This window comes from Erpetoichthys calabaricus, chromosome 8 (assembly GCF_900747795.2).
Source record: "Erpetoichthys calabaricus chromosome 8, fErpCal1.3, whole genome shotgun sequence".
NCBI classification, from domain to species: Eukaryota; Metazoa; Chordata; class Cladistia; order Polypteriformes; family Polypteridae; genus Erpetoichthys; species Erpetoichthys calabaricus.
The window spans coordinates 161728006-161746901 of NC_041401.2; the positions used below are offsets into that span (position 1 = coordinate 161728006).

At 41.5% G+C, this 18896-nt stretch overlaps 2 protein-coding genes across 6 annotated transcripts in view; one reads left to right on the forward strand and one right to left on the reverse strand.

Moving 5' to 3' along the window:
• Positions 1-2280, forward strand: part of ccdc30 (coiled-coil domain containing 30) — a 107425-nt gene extending 105145 nt beyond the window's left edge. For all 5 annotated transcript variants that reach the window (XM_051930365.1, XM_051930364.1, XM_051930367.1 and 2 more), the window contains one exon: positions 1014-2280. In XM_051930365.1, the coding sequence (XP_051786325.1) occupies positions 1014-1224 (211 nt within the window). In that variant the 3' untranslated portion in view covers positions 1225-2280. The remainder of the gene's footprint in view (positions 1-1013) is intronic.
• A 320-nt stretch (positions 2281-2600) lies between these two features.
• Positions 2601-18896, reverse strand: part of LOC114656225 (alpha-1,3-galactosyltransferase 2-like) — an 84949-nt gene continuing 68653 nt past the window's right edge. Inside the window, exons 4-5 of the mRNA XM_028807695.2 lie at positions 16913-17050; positions 2601-4216 (exon numbers count right to left, since the gene is read on the reverse strand). Coding sequence (XP_028663528.1) covers positions 3535-4216; positions 16913-17050 — 820 coding nt within the window. The 3' untranslated portion in view covers positions 2601-3534. The remainder of the gene's footprint in view (positions 4217-16912; positions 17051-18896) is intronic.

The window sequence follows — 18896 nt, forward strand, 5'->3', positions numbered from 1 at the left end:
TGTTGTAATCCACCAAGGACCTATAAACCCCCCTGGAGTCCCAGCTTCTTGTACAGTAAATACCACCAGAGATTTTGTTTTAATTTGTTTGGGGTAGGAAAGCCAGTATCAAGAACTCCAAAAAAAATATTTCAAGTTTCCATGTTGCCAAACAGTAAACACCATATAAGAATATAAAATGTGTATATAACTTGGGCCAAATTCCAGTAACCTCCCTGCAACATATTACCATAAAAACATACACCGAATATTACAAAAGGAAGAACCATGAAGATAAAATATTTATAATCTGGGTTGTATTTTATCAAGGGAGAATATGGAAGCATAGAAAGAACAGATGTTTGTGTGCGGCAGAAGATAGGCATTCAGCAGATCTGAAAATAAGTGAAGAATTTAGTCGAGTCAGTAATTCAAATTACGGCGTACTGTCTAGAATGCCTCAGGGGAATGTCAGACACTTAACGAGATACTGAACGGCACTCAAAGCCTAACGGTTGGCTTGGAAGGCTGGCGTCCACTCCACAGGCAGGAAATTCCTGAAAGTCTAATTCTTAACTGCTTCACGCCAATAAGAGACCATTACAAGGCGACCAAACTCTCAGAGAATAGCTGCAGGTTGTGTTTTTTAAAGAGCAACTGGAAAAAAATAAAAGTGGAACAAAAGTAGAACACGCCTCAGAAAATGTAATAGATTTAGAAGTTGGATAATTAATTACATTATCAAACAGACATATACAGTACATTGCATTTTTATCAAATATTTTTGTAATAATGAGCCAATGTATTGGAGCACACGCTTTTGCCCAAAGCAAATAAGAAATGTGCCCAAGTCTTCAGACTGTGTATCTGGTTAGGTTAGCAAAGGCCTCCTCACAAGGGGAGGGCAGTGTCCGAGTGCAGGTACTGAGAGACGGGGGCCTTGTTACCCCTGTCAAATGTAGAGTCCCAGTTGGGCTCAGCCTTTAAGGCCGCTGGTTTAACTTGCTTTTCTCCTCTTTGTTTTACATGCTTAGCTTTCCAACAGGTAGCCTGAATGTCCTGGACATTCTAGAAGTGATTCGGAAGGTCAAGGCCATGGAGCTGCCAGAGTGTCAGCAGACCCCATTCTCCAGTCCACGCTCCCAGCCCAGTGACATTGGCTACCTGAACGTGACCCCAGCTGGCGCATGCGCTAGGACCCCAGAACCGGCAGAGAGCCTCTGCACAGGAAACGAGGAGGTCTGATGGCAGAGACTGGCAGAAAGGACTGGGCTAGGAGTCACTGAGACAATGGCAGTAAATGACAGCTGGGATGGGGGGCAGCAAGGACAAACCTAAACATTGATTTATTTTTGGTAAAAGAACAGCATGGCTTGTGCCAGAGCCAACAGTTTACCTGGGCAGATGTCATAATGCTTTAATATTTATAATAACCTGTCTTACCAGGTTCAGGCATGCAGTTTGGACATTTGCATTGCAGTGCATTACAAATGAGAGAACAACTCCTGAAATGCAGAACTAGACTTACAGCAGCCTCTGGTACCCAAGAACAGGTCACAGCTACACCGTCATTGTAGCTGCAGGAAGGAAGGGTGGCAAAAAATCCACTCTTCCTATTGCAGACAACGCCAAAATGTTTGTAAGTGTTTTAACAATGGGGACAAAGTGTTACCGTAGGGAGATGCAAGGTGAGAGCAGCTTAGCATTACAGCCACACTCCCGGATTGCTTGTTGAAATAGCTGGAAGGGATGGAAGCGGACAGCCTGGCAGCGGTATGCAGTGACCCCGACTGGCTTCCTACCCAGTACAACCCCTTTTTCCAGCATTCATGCTTGCAGAAATCTGGCAACCTGGCTGAAACGGCCGAGCACACAAGGATCAAAGGGTGCAGAGAGGCTAGAGAAATGGTCCTCCACCTAGGCCTCTGAAGAGATGCTGCCATCTAGGCTCGAGGTGTAGAGTTGCAAAAATGTGGCCTTCGTGCATTCAGAGAATCAGAGCATCGCTCTGTTAAGATGGAGGAGTCCAGAGCCAACCGAGAGCTCACAGCCTTGCTTTGAAGAAATGTTTATTTATTATTAAAATGGCTGGCTGCTGCTTTCAAAGTTTGAGAGAAATCATTGGGACTTATTTAGGGACCGAGGTTGATCTTGCAAACAGGGGTCTGGAGAGACTCCTAGGTTTGAAGCTCCTCTGAATCCATATCCTCTGCATGAATTTTTAAAAATCATGTATTATGCAATGGAACTAACAAATATAAAGTGCACTTTGTATTTTTTTATAAAAGTAAACTACTTCATTATCTGCTTTCCTGTCTGCTCTGTTGTCTTCCAAATGCACCTTGGTGTCCTCCTATGGAGATGATTGATGTCCATGTGTCCTCGTTGCTTTGTAAAGGTGATGAACAAACACTCCTACCTATGAAACCAAGAGAAGAGAGAGACTCTTAGTGAGAACCAAAGCGCTGCCAAATGAGGTTGTAAGGAGAACAGCCACACACATCACAGCGTAAAGGAAAAGTGAAAGACACTGCAGTAAAACCGTTTTTTGTTATTTTTATTTTATTATTAAAATAAAAATTTAAATACCAAGAACATCATTAAAATAAATTAGAAATCAATAAACAAAAAAAAGTTAATCCTAAGAAAGTGGAGACAGTGCACTCCGGCATCCCTTCAGCTGCCACAACACACTACTTTTCAAGCTCTTCCAGGCTCCTGCTACATGGTGGTCTCACAAGGCATAAAGCAGAGTGGTCTACCAATTACACACATCATTGTCCTCCTCCGTAAATGAGCAGCATGCAGTGCAAATTAACACCTTCCATCTTATTCATGTACAGTTTATCACCTCGTAATAGTCTCATGCCATGGCTTCCCTCAGTTACCCTTTATGTGTTGGCTAAAAATCACCAGAGAGCAGGTCTGGTCAAAGGCACTTTCACCAAAATGGTCACCTCTCCGTAGGCTTAAGGTGACAAAACACCAGTGCTTTTGAGTGAAGTTCCCATGGGATGTATTTCCACAGGTTGGAGCCCTGAATCTTTGATCACATATGGAACCGACAACACATCGTGCACCTCCTGCAAGGGACATGTCCACTAATGTAACACTTCCTGTTTAATCACCAGTGTATGGTGAAGTGACCAATGGCTAAATAAAAACACACACTGTGTCACTGGTGGAGTTAAGCAGCTGCAGGACATCCACCAGTTGTAACCACTATGGCTGACACTCCACACACAAGTTTTAAAGGTGTTCCATGCTTGAATGTTCTGACCACTGGCCATTCACACATCATGCCGTTATCTTAATGGCCAAAACCATCTGACCACTGAAGTGAAAAGTCCACCCCGAACAGCAGAGAGAAAAAAATATGGCTTTCATGACTTTTATGCAAAAACTGCTTCCCAAGTGGAATACTGAACTTTGCAGACTGCAACCAGAAAGTGAGTGAAGCTGGTTTTACTGGTGACCACCTCCAAAATAAAGGCCTTGTGGTTATACTGTGGTATCTTCTGCAGGTTGTGGTGCTTTATATCAAGGGGCTGACAGTCACTGCCTGACAAATTTGTAATTTTTCTCGGCCCACACTAGACGGTGTACATGAATGTCTCTGCGGTACCCGATGTACTCGGCCCAGCAGTACTCTGGAGACAGAAGTTTGGTCGGCTTGTTCAAAAGGAAGTACTTGTTGAGATGACTCTCGTCGTGCCACAGTGCCTCAACATGGTTCATCTTGTCTTGCATGATGGCATCATAGCAGATCTGGGTGAGATTTTTCACCCGCTGCCATGTTCCACCAAAGACTGCTGCATGGTAATACATATCTCCAGTTTTTATGTAAGCCGTCGACTTTGGATTCTGATCATAAGTGTAGAAGAACTTTGGCCTACGATAATAAAATGAGTGCAGCAAAGCCACCATGTCACCCAGAGCTTCTGTGCCAAACCGGCCCACAAATGTCTGATCTACATCCAGGCAGAATATATACTGGGCATGGTGGCGGACATGAGAGTCAATGATGTCGCTGATCATCTTCATGCGCAGCATAGACACGTCCTGCCATCGGCTGTATTTCTCTACTTTGAAGGTGAAGAGAGTTCTGAAGGCAGCCATCTTGATTTTGGGCACCTTCTCGGGAGAATCTGTAAACACGTAGTACACGACTCTCTGGCCAACCATGAAGTGCTGCTCAGCAGAGGTGAGAAACTTCTCCAAGTAGAGATCCAGGTATCTGGAAAACAAAACAAACAAAAAACACTTTCAGTTGATCCATCCAGCATTTCAAATAACCAGCGGCAGGGCAATTCATCAAATCGAGATGGCACTGAGGAACAGCCTTTAAACAGTCATGCCCCCCCTTCGTAAGGTCACACAGGGGGGTTCAGAGGAGGAGTGGGGCAGTAAGGCTCTGTATGGTGTACAGTCCATTTGTTTTAATGAAAGTGTTCAGGAGAATGAGAACACAGCGACAACACAGTATACCGAGAAATCAACGTAGATAGATAGATAGATAACTTTATTAATCCCAATGGGAAATTCACATACTCCAGCAGCAGCATACTGATACAATAAATAATATTAAAGAATGATAATAATGCAGGTGAAAAACAGACAATAACTATGTATAATGTTAAATATTAACGTTTACCCCCCCGGGTGGAATTAAAGAGTCGCATAGTTTGGGGGAGGAACGATCTCCTCAATCTGTCAGTAGAGCAGGACAGTGACAGCAGTCTGTCGCTGAAGCTGCTCTTCTGTCTGGAGATGATACTACTTAGTGAATGCAGTGGATTCTCCATAATTGATAGGAGCCTGCTGAGCGCCCGTCGCTCTGCCACAGATGTTAAACTGTCCAGCTCCATGCCAACAATAGAGCCTGCCTTCCTCACCAGTTTGTCCAGGCGTGAGGCGTCTTTCCTCTTAATGCTGCCTCCCCAGCACACCATTGCATAGAAGAGGGTGCTCGCCACAACTGTCTGATAGAACATCTGCAGCATCTTATTGCAGATGTTGAAGTACGCCAGCCTTCTAAGGTAGTATAACCGTATAAATATATAGTATAAATATTCCTGATATTTAGATTTCATTTTGTACTGTAATCATACAGAGTGATGCATATATCCACACCTGCACAATGCAGGCTAATGTGGTAGCATCTGCCACTTTAGTTGGTGTTGTGTGGTTGCAATCTTGCATGTATCTTGTCGTCTACCATCCCTGTTTGACACAAAGCCGAAGTATTTCCAGATGTCACTGTGGCTGCCCTCTTTGTCAGGCAAGTGTGCTGGTGAAGACGCCCAACACTGCTGAGTTGGTGGAAACACAGGTCCAACGCTAGCCATGCCTAGTGGTAGCCTACGAGGTGCAAGTTTCAAAAGTTGAGAGCAACCCGGAAGTGCATAATGTAGGCTGTGGAACTGACACCATGAAAAACACAGTGATATTACAATAAACACTTATCAATATTCTGATACTTTCGATAACCCTAACACAGAGAGGTTCTTGAAGAACACCTGCTCCAGAGTTCAAGCAACCTCAGTGTGTGCAAGGAACTGTTCACCTTTCAGCATGACAATGGCTTGAGCATTCAGTAGTCAAGATGGCACTGCGATGGCTTTGAGACAAGTCTCTTGAGTGTCCTTGAGTGGCCCAGCATTAAACATCATAGAACATCCGTGTGGAGATCTGAAGATGGCAGTTTACAGACACTTCCCATCCAATCTAAAAGGGGGATCCAACAGAAAGAATGGAATCAAGTGCCCAAATCTTGGTGTGCAAAGCCTGTAGAGACGTACCCAAGAAGACTAGAAGCTGTAAATGCTGCCCAAGGGGCTTCTACTAAGTATTTAATTAAGGGTCTCAAAACTTGCATGAATGAGAGATTTCAGTTTTTAATAAATTTGCAAACCTTTCTGAAAATAAGTTTTTACTTTGTCATTATGGATTATTGAGTGCAGATTGATGGGCAAAAAAATGACTGTGGTGTACATTTATTTTTAATTGAGCACATTTGTAAAGTGTGCAGACGATGAGAGGATCCAAATACTTTTAAGATCCAACTGTAGGTACACATATAGCCCTGTGAGGAACCACCCATTGCAGCTAACTGACCCCCATGGAGGTTTGAAAAGCAGAATGGATCATGGAGTCTTGCGTAAAGTAAGGGGTGACTACGGACAATGAGTGAGCCTTGGCCATGTGGACCCCAAAGAATCCAATGCATTTTTAAACACATTTTTCCAAAGCTAATGCGAGTAGACACACACACACACACACACGCACACACACACCACCTTCCAAGCGTTCTGAAGTCCAGTGGTGGAGGAAGTTCTTTAACAATTTACTTAAGTATAAATAAACGAGCACAGATGTACTCTAGTAAAACGGTGAGGTACACCGCTGACCTTTCTATTTAAGTAAGAAAGAACTAGCTTGAAAATACACTTAAAGTATTAAAAATACTTGTGGAATACATCCCCTGATTCAGCAGTACAACAGAGTGTTAGGTGTTCCTAAAGAACATACATTGTGTTAAATATTATTATAGTACAGTGTGATACGCAGCCCGGACACAGACAGACGGACACCATATTATCGTCCACCACACGTTTATTAAACATAATAATTCAATAAAGTGCCCAACCCAGTGCACAAAGCACCAATCACCCCTTAACAAGTCCTGGCCACAACACAATGCCTTTCAAGTCTCTGGTCCGCCTCCACTCCTCTCCAGCACGCTTCGTCTTCTTCCTCCCGACTCTTGCCCTTGACTGGAGGGAGGCGGCCCCTTTTATGTGCCCCGGATGGGCTCCAGGTGCATCCTCAGGACCTCCGGAAGAAGCCGGAAGTCCACCGGGTGCCCTCAAGTCTCTTCCCCCCAGCACTTCCCGGTGTGGCGGAAGTACTGAGGGACAATGTTCCCAAGGCATCGGGGCGCCCCCTGGCGGTGACCACGGGCCCCTACAGGGTTGAGCTTCTAAGCTCGGTACCCGTGGTCCCCAAAGCCACCAGGGAGGACGCCCCCTCGTGTCCTGGAGGAGGCACAAGCCCTCCTCCATTCCTCCTAGGCGTCCCAGCCGGGCATGGACACCCGCCGGGCACCACAACAGCTTGTGCCATTTTAATTAGGACTGATGCAGATTACTCTGATAAACGTATTAGTTTAATATTATGTTGTCATGTTCTGTTTTAAACAAAATAATTAATACATTCTAATATAAATGTTTTGTTACTGTATTGTATTATGGTCATTTCACTTGCACTTTAATCACTTAAATGAAAGAGGCTGACAGCATCGCACACGCGCTTTACACCTCTAAAACAGGGCAACCTTTTTAAAAAAATCGGAGGGCCCAAATTAGAAGGATTATCATCATAGTGATAATGGAGTTATAAAGAGACAAACAACAATGGTCATCATAAAAAACGTAAATGTTTGTTTCCTTTCAAGCATTTCTCTCACATGAAAATTAGTAAAAGGGAAAACTGGGAGACTATCATAGACAGTTAGGTCCATAAATATTTGGACAGAGAACTTTTTTCTAATTTTGGTTCTGTACATTACCACAAGGAATTTTAAATGAAACAACTCTGATGCAGTTGAAGTGCAGACTTTCAGCTTTAGTTCAGTGGGGTGAACAAAACGATTGCATAAAAATGTGAGGCAACTAAAGCATTTTTTTAACACAATCCCTTCATTTCAGGGGCTCAAAAGTAATTGGACAAATTAAATAACTGGAAATAAAATGTTCATTTCTAATACTTGGTTGAAAACACTTTGCTGGCAATGACAGCCTGAAGTCTTGAACTCATGGACATCACCAGATGCTGGGTTTCCTCCTTTTTAATGCTCTGCCAGGCGTTTACTGCAGCGGCTTTCAGTTGCCGTTTGTTTGTGGGCCTTTCTGTCCGAAGTTTAGTCTTCAACAAGTGAAGTGCATGCTCAATTGGGTTAAGATCAGGTCACTGACTTCAAGAATTTTCCACTTCTTTGCTTTAATAAACTCCTGGGTTGCTTTGGCTGTATGTTTTGGGTCATTGTCCATCTGTATCATGAAACGCCGCCCAATCAATTTGACTGCATTTAGCTGGATTTGAGCAGACAGTATGTCTCTGAACACCTCAGAATTCATTCGGCTGCTTCTGTCCTGTGTCACATCATCAATAAACACTAGTGTCCCAGTGCCACTGGCAGTCATGCACACCCAAGCCATCACACTGCCTCCACTGTGTTATACAGATGATGTGGTATGCTTTGGATAATGAGCTGTTCCACGCCTTCTCCATACTTTTTTCTTGCCATTATTCTGGTAGAGGTTGATCTTGGTTTCATCTGTCCAAAGAATGTTTTTCCAGAACTGTGCTGGCTTTTTTAGATGTTCTTTAGCAAAGTCCAATCTAGCCTTTCTATTCTTGAGGCTTATGAGTGGCTTGCACCTTGCAGCGCACCCTCTGCATTTACTTTCATGCAGTCTTCTCTTTATGGTAGACTTGGATATCGATACGCCTACCCCCTGGAGAGTGTTGTTCACTTGGTTGGCTGTTGTGACGGGGTTTCTCTTCACCATGGAAATGATTCTGCAATCATCCACCACTGTTGTCTTCCATGGATGTCCAGGTCTTTTTGCGTTGCTGAGTTCACCAGTGCTTGCTTTCTTTCTCAAGATGTACCAAATTGTAGATTTTGCCACTCCTAATATTGTAGCAATTTCTCAGATGGGTTTTTTCTGTTTTCGCAGCTTAAGGATGGCTTCATTCACCCGCATGGAGAGCTCCTTTGACCGCATGTTGTCTGTTCACAGCAAATCTTCCACAAGCAAGCACCACACCTCATATCAACTCCAGGCCTTTTATCTGCTTAATTGATAATGACATAATGACGGACTTGCCCACACCTGCCCATGAAATAGCCTTTGAGTCAATTGTCCAATTACTTTTGAGCCCCTGAAATGAAGGGATTGTGTTAAAAAAATGCTTTAGTTGCCTCACATTTTTATGCAATCGTTTTGTTCACCCCACTGAATTAAAGCTGAAAGTCTGCACTTCAACTGCATCTGAGTTGTTTCATTTAAAATTAATTGTGGTAATGTACAGAACCAAAATTAGAAAAAAGTTGTCTCTGTCCAAATATTTATGGACCTAACTATATATTATTAAAACAGTAATAATGTTCATCTAGATCAGGGATCTCAAACTACGGTCCTGGAGGGCCCCAGTGGCTGTAAGTTTTCATTCTAACCCTTTTCTTAATTATTGACCTGTTTTTGCTGCTAATTAACTTCTTTTGAATTCATTTTAATTGACTTTTTAAAGATTTCTTCCCTGGAATTTCTTCGTTCTTCTGAATTGCTTGATTTTTTTCCTTAAACAGAAACGTGAAGTGAGTGAGCCAACAGAAGAAGACCAACTAAGTCAGGGCCTCAAACTCCAAACCAGTTGCTTAATTAGGCTCTGATTCTTGTTGTTAATCAAACCTGTTCTTTAATTCCATGGCTTGTTGCTGCTCACATTGTACAATAGCAGACATTTATAAAATTGTTGATTTTTTTCTTTACTTTTTCAGAGCACTGTTCAAATCTTTTGGGGACCTGAGCAAATCAACATTCCTGAGATCTCCGCCCTTTTTATTTTCAGATATTGTATGATGGCCACAGTTTGCTGGTCTTGTTTTGGTTCATTTTGTATCTCGTCATTGTTCGGCTGTTAATTAAGGAAAAAGAATAAAGGGGTCTGAGTCTTCAAGAGCAAGTCAATTAAAATTAATTCAAAACAAGTTAATGTGCAGCAAAAACAGGTCACTAATTAAGGGTTAAAATGAAAACCTGCAGCCACTGCGGCCCTCCAGGACTGGAGTTTGAGATCCCTGATCTAGATTCTGAAGAGGTTTATTCACAGGAGGGTCATAGGGCAGCTAGAGCCTATCCCAGAAGCCACAGGGAGCTAGGCAAGGCAAGAACGATCTCAGGATAGGATGCCATCCCATCAGGGGGTGAACACACACACACACACACACACACACACACACACACAGAGGGACATTCAGCACCGCCAGTCCACCTAACCTGCAGGTCTTTGTGAGTGTGGGTCTCCTCTGGGTGCTCCCGTTTCCTCCCACAGTCCAAACACACACAGAGCACCTGTGGCCTGAGCCTAAAACAGCTGTTATCATTCAAAACAGTAACAGTAAGTTCTGAGGTGTGTCACTGCCTGTGGAAATGCTCAATTTAAGCTTTAGCAAAGCTCAAAGAAAGAATTTCATGGGGTGTGGTGTAAGGATATGTCTGAAAACGCAGTAAGAAAAAAATTACAGTCATTTGACTCACAGTACCAGCTTTGGAATTAAATCATTAAAAAAAATAATAATAACGCCGCTCATTTACTGGGTCTTAACATTAAAAAAATGTTTTTCAAATGAGCTCCACCATTAACAGTACATTTTTCTAAATTAGTTTGAAAATAGCTTAAAGTACTCCAGTTTCCATTTAACAGCTCAATTATCCAAAAAAAAACACTAAAACTAAAGCTAATAAACGTATAACCTAAATAAATACACAATATGTACTTTATTACGGTCGATAGGGTAAATCTTGCTGTGAACGGTCCACTTTAAAGTGTGTAACTCTACTGACTGACGTCATGCTCAATACCTACTGCTGGTCTCTCTCTTTTGATTGTTTCTGGTGTTCATGCAGTTGTCAGTGGTCTAGCAAACCACAGTCTTAAGTCTTTTACACTAGTAGAAGATTGAGATTTATAAAACTACTTCAAAATAGTGCGAGAGGAAGGAATTTTTCCTCACTAAGGCACGTTAAACTTAATACAAAGTCAAACCAAGCAGCTGTCTGTGACCACCGAAACATCATTTAGTATAAAACACTGTCATGGCACTATATATATCCCCAATCTATTGATTCTCCACTCACAAACACTCCTTAGCCTACAACTGCTATTTTCATTTAGACATTTCAAACCAGCAACATGGTCGCTTCACCCTCTTATATGCGTCTTTGCTGCCAGTCTTCTCACTTTGTCTGGTTCACTGGTTGAGAGAAAGAAGGTAGGAATGCTTATTGGACAGGGTGAGCCAAAATGAAGTACCACGTTTCTCAAGGTTCTTGCACAAGACAGAGGCAGCTGAGTGGGTTGGGGTGGGGGGGGGTCCTTTGATAGGCGATCCCTTGTAGTTTTCAGTCGGCAATGTGCCTTGGTCGGCGGTGCGCATTGTGCTTTTGCTGTCAAAGCGTTCTACAAAAACAATGAATCCATCATCACTACGCAACAGCATTCCTCCTAATGTTGACGTCCCAAATCAGAAAACAATTCTTCAGTGGGTGGCTAAATTTAGACAGACAGGTACAACACTGGACAGAAAATCTCCAGGCTGTCCTCGGACTGTATGAACACCTGAAAACATCCAAGCTGTAAGGGCATCGATTTTGCGGTCTCCTAGACGTTCAGCATAAAAACCTGCTTCTGCCTTAGGCATTTCCAACACGTCTTTGAGGAAGATTTTGCACGAGGACCTTAATTTCCTTCCATACCACATGATGGTAGTGCAGGTACTCACTGAGAGAGACTGGGAGAGCCATAGAGAGTTGTGTGCGGACATTCTGCAAAACGCTCACCGAGATGCCATCGTCATGTGCACTGACAAACCGCATTTCCATTGGATGGTTGCGCAAATAAGCAAAACTTTGGCTATTGGGCTGAAACCAACCCTCGTGAACTTCATCAGAGACCCCTGCACAGTGAGCGTGTTACAGTTTGGTGCACCGTTGCAGAATTTGGCACTATAGACCCCTACTTTTTTGAGGAGAGGGAAGTAAAGGTAACAGTCACTTCAGAATGTTACATTGAAATGCTAGATAACTTTCTGCAGCTGCAACTAGAACAATGTGGTGGATGCCTGGTTTCAACGGGATGGAGTAACAGCTCATACGGCATGGAGATCCACGCAAGCTTTGCGGGAGATGTTTCCAGGGAAGCTAATCTCCCTGCACGGTGATGTCGGGTGGCCTTCACATTCGCCCGGTCTCGCAAAATCTGATATCGCAAGTCAAAGGTAAACACACGCCGAGCTCTAAACCTTGAAGCCCTCAATGACGCTATTCGCCACAAAAATCACCGCTATTCTCCTTGAAATGACCAAACAAGTCATGTGAGCGTTCAGAATCGTCTTGAGGTTTGTATCGCTAATGGCCACCACCTTTATGACATCATTTTTAAAACACAGTGGAAAAAAAAAATCAATTTTTTATTCACTTTCTTGTGTAGTAATAAAATTTATTTCATCTTGTGGCATTTGAAATGTGGTACTTCTTTTTGGCTCACCCTGTATTTTAGTACCACCGAAATGAAAGCTGTCTGTGTTACGTCAACAGAATTGTTTCAGTATGTAAACAGTATAATAAATAGCAGGCGGCTTATCACTCGATACACAATTTACACTTGGACAAGCTTGGTTAATTTTACCACACGATTATGTGGCGACCAATCCAAGACATGCCGCAACTCCCGTGACCCATGGCTTAAGAAACACTACTCTTAAGTGTCATAGGCTGACTGTATCATGCATGCGTTTTAGCTCTCCTGTGGAGCTGAACTAAATCCGTTCATTTGTGCTGATGAATTGATTGCCATGATTCAAAGAAAAAAAGTCCTTCAGAAAGAACAAACCGTTCATGTGACTGTAAAATATAGAAATCTAGTGAAGCAGGAAGTCCCGATATTTGCTGTAAAATGCAGTGGAATAAAAGTCAAAAGTATCCACGGTTAACTGTGTAAACTGACAGCTGCATTATATCTCGTGTTACTGGATGAGCAGACACTAGTGCTTTAGACAAATCTATGCAAATGACCAGTTTATTAAAAAAAAAAAAAAAATGCTGAAAAATTATAAGTGAACAGCTAATGAAAAACCTTTGAATCTGTGATCATGGAGACAAGTTCATACAACATATTCCAAAAGTGCTTTACAAAGCAATACCACATGACGCATTTCTAACATGGGCCTCAAGATGTCCAAATGACCCACTTGGTTGATTGCACAGTCAGGGTGGAAGTTAGGCCTATTGTGACAGAGTTTATCCCATGGGACTCTGAAGGAACAATACATTTTTCATAAATTCTTTCTAGGACTGGATGAAGTGTGCATTGTTCTGTTTTGTTAGGCTTTTGGTGGCACACCAGTTCTTCTCTATTCAAGGATCAACCTTAACACAGAAGAAAAAAAAAAAAACAAACTGCCCTTCCCTCACTTGCAGTTTTGACTCCTTCTGGAATGCGTGACTAAGCTATCCTGCAGCTCTCCAGCATTTGGTCAGCTTGCATTCTCGAGTTTCAGTTAATAAAAGGAGGTGTTAATCAAAGGTGAGGAGACATATTTCTAAAAAGACAATTATGTCAGGGATCTGCACTGGCAATCGGAAGGTTGCCAGTTCGAATCCCATAAATGCCAATAGGGACTCTGCTTGGTTGGGCCTTTAAGCAAATGCCCATAACCTTCAATTGTTAAGCGCTTTGAGTAGTGAGAAAAGCACTATATAAATGCAAAGAATTATTAAACTCTTGTTTATCAAAATTGCTTTGCAGTCCTGTTGTTCATATATTGTAATTTTTTCAGCCACCAGCAGATGGAGCGGGGGTATCAAAAAAAAACAAAAAAACAAAACAATAAAAAGTCCAGCTTGTAGTGTTAAGAGTTCATACAGTAGGAACACAATAAGACACCACTTTAGTTGTCTGGCTCTTACTGACTCACTGGTACAAGTAAACCTCCACATACTGTATGATATACCGTTTGACACTTATTTATTCCTATTTAAACAAGGCATTAAGCTTTATGGCCTATTACACCCCCCACTTCTGACCTTCTAAACCCAAACAACCCTCATTTTAGATCACATTTAGACTATATTTTGTGCAGGAAATTACACCCTTATGACAAAGAGTAAAGCAATAGGTGTTTTCAGCAAGAAATCATCAGAAGCACTTGACTTTACGCATGCCTAAAGCAACCAATGCAGTGTGTTTTACCATCTAATGGAATAAGATGGGTCAATGCAAACCCTTTTCACAAAACTTCTAAACAATGTAGATCAGTAATATGGGGGTGCAGGGGGTGATTTCATGCTATTTCAAGGTTTCTGGTCATGAATATAATCAGAATCAGAATTCTTTACTGTTGGTCCTAAATCTCTTAAGAGCCAAACCCAGAAAGTTAAAAATGACAAATTTCAAACATAAGCATGTGGGTTATCATTTTAAATTATTTCAAGGTCAGCAATTAAGATTATGGTGTTATTTTTTGATCCTTTACTAGGGATCTAGCACACTATGGGCCTCCGATCAGAAAGTGAAAAATGACAAATTTATGTTACAATCAAGTATATTTAGACTTTAAATATTTTAATTTAAGCACACATTTTAAATATGTAACACAACTGCTCCTTCTTATTGTGTAAATCATTACATTTCTTTTGAACACCCCAAATTAGGGCAGCTTATGCTAAATCAGACTCTCTATTTATTTGCTTAACATTATTAAAGCAATTAAAAATCTGATATTTTGCTGCATACTTCAGAAAAAAAGCATTTCAAATAATATAGTATCTTCAACTCTAACAGAAAGTTGGCAAGCAGCACTGAAATTACAACTCGAGCGTTTTAATTATTTTATATATAAAACATGAGAGTATAGGAGTCAGATGGAGAAAGAATTGTGTGCAACTTATCATCAGCAAAATCAAGGAACTGATTATTGACTTTCACCACACCAAAGAGAGAGCCTCTATGGTCGGTCACTATTCAGGGAGTGGATGAAGAGGTAGTGCACTCTTGCGAGTACTTGGGGGTCCACATTAATGACAGATTAGACTAGTCTTGGAACACAGAGGAACTATAGAAGGACAGAGCAGGGTCTTCTTCCTTAGGAGACTGTGGGAAGTAACATCCTTCACATCTTCTACAACTCTGTGATGGCCAGTGCAATTTTTCTACACTGTGCGGGGCTGGTAACATCACTTCAAGAGAGGCCCACTGAATCAACAAGCTCATTAAAAGGGCAGGCTAACATATGGGACACATGTGGACCCCCAGGAGATAGTAGAGGAGCCCAGAATGAAAACAAAACTGAGGGCCATTATGAACAATGCTGCACATCCTCTCTCTGAAACACTAACACTTAGGATTTCTAGCCTACAAATTATTCCGTACAGGTGTGTCAAGAAACACTATGGGGGCTCCCTTACATCAACAGAAATACGTCTGCATAATACCTCATTGAGACTATAACTGCTAAGTCTGAGCATTTCTTCTTTTTAATCTTCCTCCTTCTTAGTCATTTTGGTGTGTGTGGATGTTTATAATATTTATTTGTTTAGGAGTCTATATAAATAGCTTCTGTAAAAAGCCAAAATTTCCCAAGGGGAAAAAAAAAATTCCTGTCTATATATGCATATGCATGCACGCCCACACACTCACAGACAGACAGTGTCTATCCCAATTTTCACTGAAATATAGCACCGTAAAAGGTTAACTCAGTGTCACTGAAAATGATACACAATGCATGCAAATCTTAATATTGATCAATTCGAATTATTCTGCTGCATAAAAAAAAAAATAATAAACTATTTCCTTGAACACTTAACCATTATTTATTCTCCAGTATTGGCAGTGCTGTTATTAAAGTACACAATGTAAGATAAAGTGCTGCGTACTGTCTTAGTATTTTTATAGGATGTCCTCCAAGTCAAACACTAAACTTTCCACAATGTGGATAGTTTTATTGGGCTTGTGCTCAAGTGTGCAGTTTGCATTGTGTTTGGTGCACTCTTTACTATTCTCCAACATTTAATAAGGTGCTATGTGCATTTTGGCACTGCTTGGATTATTCATTTATTTTAATTTGCTGCATACATTATGTGTGACAAGTGGTACTTGGTAATATATGTTACGTCACCAGATTTTCTGTATTATTTACAAAACTGGAAGAGTCAAAGGGGAAATAATGTTAAAGATGCAACTCTAGTATTGTGCGAGTATTCAGACTCTTAAAGTTCTTACTTCATCTGTTCCTTTCTGTTTCTTTTAATTCTGCACTTGCTGAATATATAAATTTCTCGATTATGGTGCTTCGTTCAATGAAGCAATGGTACAAAATTTAGATTGCAGATATACTGGTGAATGCTGCTCAACTTAAAGGGTCAATGTACTGATACAGTATTAAAGTCCTTGTTTAATAGTTTCCATTAAATGTTTTACAGTGAAAGATGCTGATATGAGAATTTCAAGGCCTTCAATACCAGAAATGAATAATATTTACAATAATCCTGCAGTCTGCCTCATGATGTTTCCAATAATTGTGTGATGCTGTTAGAGGATTTAAATTTTCAGTATGTTTCACGAGGTTTAAAATTTAAAACTTAAATGGGGGGATGCATTGCACCACATTACTCATTACAGTGCGCAACGGCTAATAAGCAATTACAGAATCGGTTGACTACACAGATGATAAACAATAGACTACGACAGGACTGGCTAGCAGCTAAACTCTGGCCTGACCTCCTTCCATTGTTCGTTGGTAAAACATTTCAACCTAAGGATCATCCTCAACTAGTGCTGAAGTACAGAGTCTGGTCCTGATACCAACTTTAGCACACCTGGAGTGATTTTTAAAACCATTTTGTGTGTCCGCTTACTAGTTTAAATTAGGCTTCAAGTTGTTCAGAACTACAGCAACACAGAACTTTTGAGCACCAGATGGGCAAAACTAAAAGGACAGAAAGATAAAATGTCAGCACACAAGACCGGAACCCTCTCCACAGCCATAATATTAAAAACAGATGAATACTGGCTGTGGTGTGGAGTACTACTGGAAGGATACTGAAATACAAAACAAGGGACAGGTAGGGTGGTTCCAGATCCTCACCTTCCAACAGCAAACACTGTCAAAGCAACTGTGATGTTTTGCTTTCGATAAAATTCATCATAATATTCTGGATCAAACATGCCATCCCAGATGATAGGGGCACCCCAGTAAGTACACGTTTGGACATCAGTCCTGGACCTGGAACAAGAAAATGAGTTTCAGTTATAACAAAAACAGTCACAGAGGAGGTAGGTAGGTGCTCAGGAGATCGGTTATATGCACCTGATGCCACAGAATGTTAGCACTGCAAGTTTCAAAATGAATTTAAACACTGAAATTTCTGAACAGTTCAACAAAGAATGCTTTTACCTGGATGTGGAAACGTGCACAATGCATAGTGTAGTGCTACTTTCATCTTTCTGTTTGACTTGAGAGAAAACACTGTTACATATTTTGAACAATTCATGTCTATAAGAAATGCATACACTATAACAATGAGGTTAGCCACATATTTAAGATAAACGTGTCTCTCTCAGTCTGTTGACTACTGATTGGTGCGATCACACAGAGCCAAAATTAGAATTGCTCAGCTAACATTTATGTCAAGCAATGCAGAAACATGAGACTGACTAGATTGTGCACAATTTCTCTTGGGTCCATAATAGGCGAGATGATGTCACTATAGCACATCTGCAGTCTCAGATGTCATATGAAATTGAATACAGTTTGTGGTTAATTCTGGCACTTTGAAAAAGGAAAACCTTATAAATTAAACAATTATACAAAACACTGAAACAGATGGCGACGGGTCCGGGTTGGCTCCAATCTCCCTTGTCACAGCCAGGATCCTTTTCTTTTCAACCCACAACAGTCAACAATCATGTACCGAGATGAGCCGGGCAAATGAGGACACACATATTCAGCAAGGGGCTGGTGCAAAAAGTGTCAGTGCTTTTATGAAAGATCAAACCAAAAAACAGTGTTCAAAAGTGCAGTAGCTCAAATCAACCCAATAAATAAATAATCCATAAAAATCAGTGCAATTCAGAAAGGTTAAAATATCCAAATAAATATTTCCAAAAAAATGAGGTTAAAACACAAAGACAAACGTTTTCTTTAAAACCCAAACACCTCAGTACCGAATGCTAAAATCAGACGTCTCCCTGGCTTACCCTCTATCCATTCCGCAGCACGGGGAGACATTAACCAGCAGGGGCAGAAAACCCTTTGATCCCGCTTGAGTTCCTGTTGCCAGTACGTCAGCATTTACAGGGTGTCGCAGTGAGCTTTACTCCCTCCAAATCCTACTGCCATTCCCCAGCCTTGAGGGTGAGTCCTCCTGGAGTAATTTGTTCACCGCTGCTCCCAGGCTACTCAAGCAGGAGCAACCCTTAACCCTCACTTTCCATTCTGCCTGCTTGCCCACTGTCTCATGCCAACTTTACCCCGTTACTGGCTTTCTTAGACCTCCATGTGTTTCTGTCCCAATTCGGTTTTTCTTTCTTTCTTCCTCTTTCTGTCTGTCTGTCCGCCCTACACTGTGCAGGCTCCTTTTTATCCTGCCTGATCAGGTGCAGGTGTGGTGCTTTGCCCTCTCTAAGGTGTGAATGAGACACCCGACTGATCCACTCGCATTTGCACGTGTATGCAAAAACAGCCAAGCACCCCTTTCAACCTCATGCTCTCACAGACTGAAGAAGCCAAGGCTGCAGGCAACTGGGGCATCACAAAGAGTCTTAAGTCAGGGACAAATGCCACTTTCAGGTCCAGTTGCCATTTTAAACATCTTCAGTGATGACATACACTAAAAAGCATTGTGTGAAGCCTAATTTATTCCTTAAAATCTGACAACGATAGTCCTATAAATATTTTAGGCTAAACTGGAGAGCACCAAGGCAGGATTACACAAAAAATGCTGCTCATATACACAACAAAGAATAATCTCCATAACCCTGGATGAACCGATTCTTACAGTACAAGCACGGGTAGCCGTCACCATTGGCTTTCTCTGTCCAACAGGGATTCAGTGTCTTGATCTTAGTCT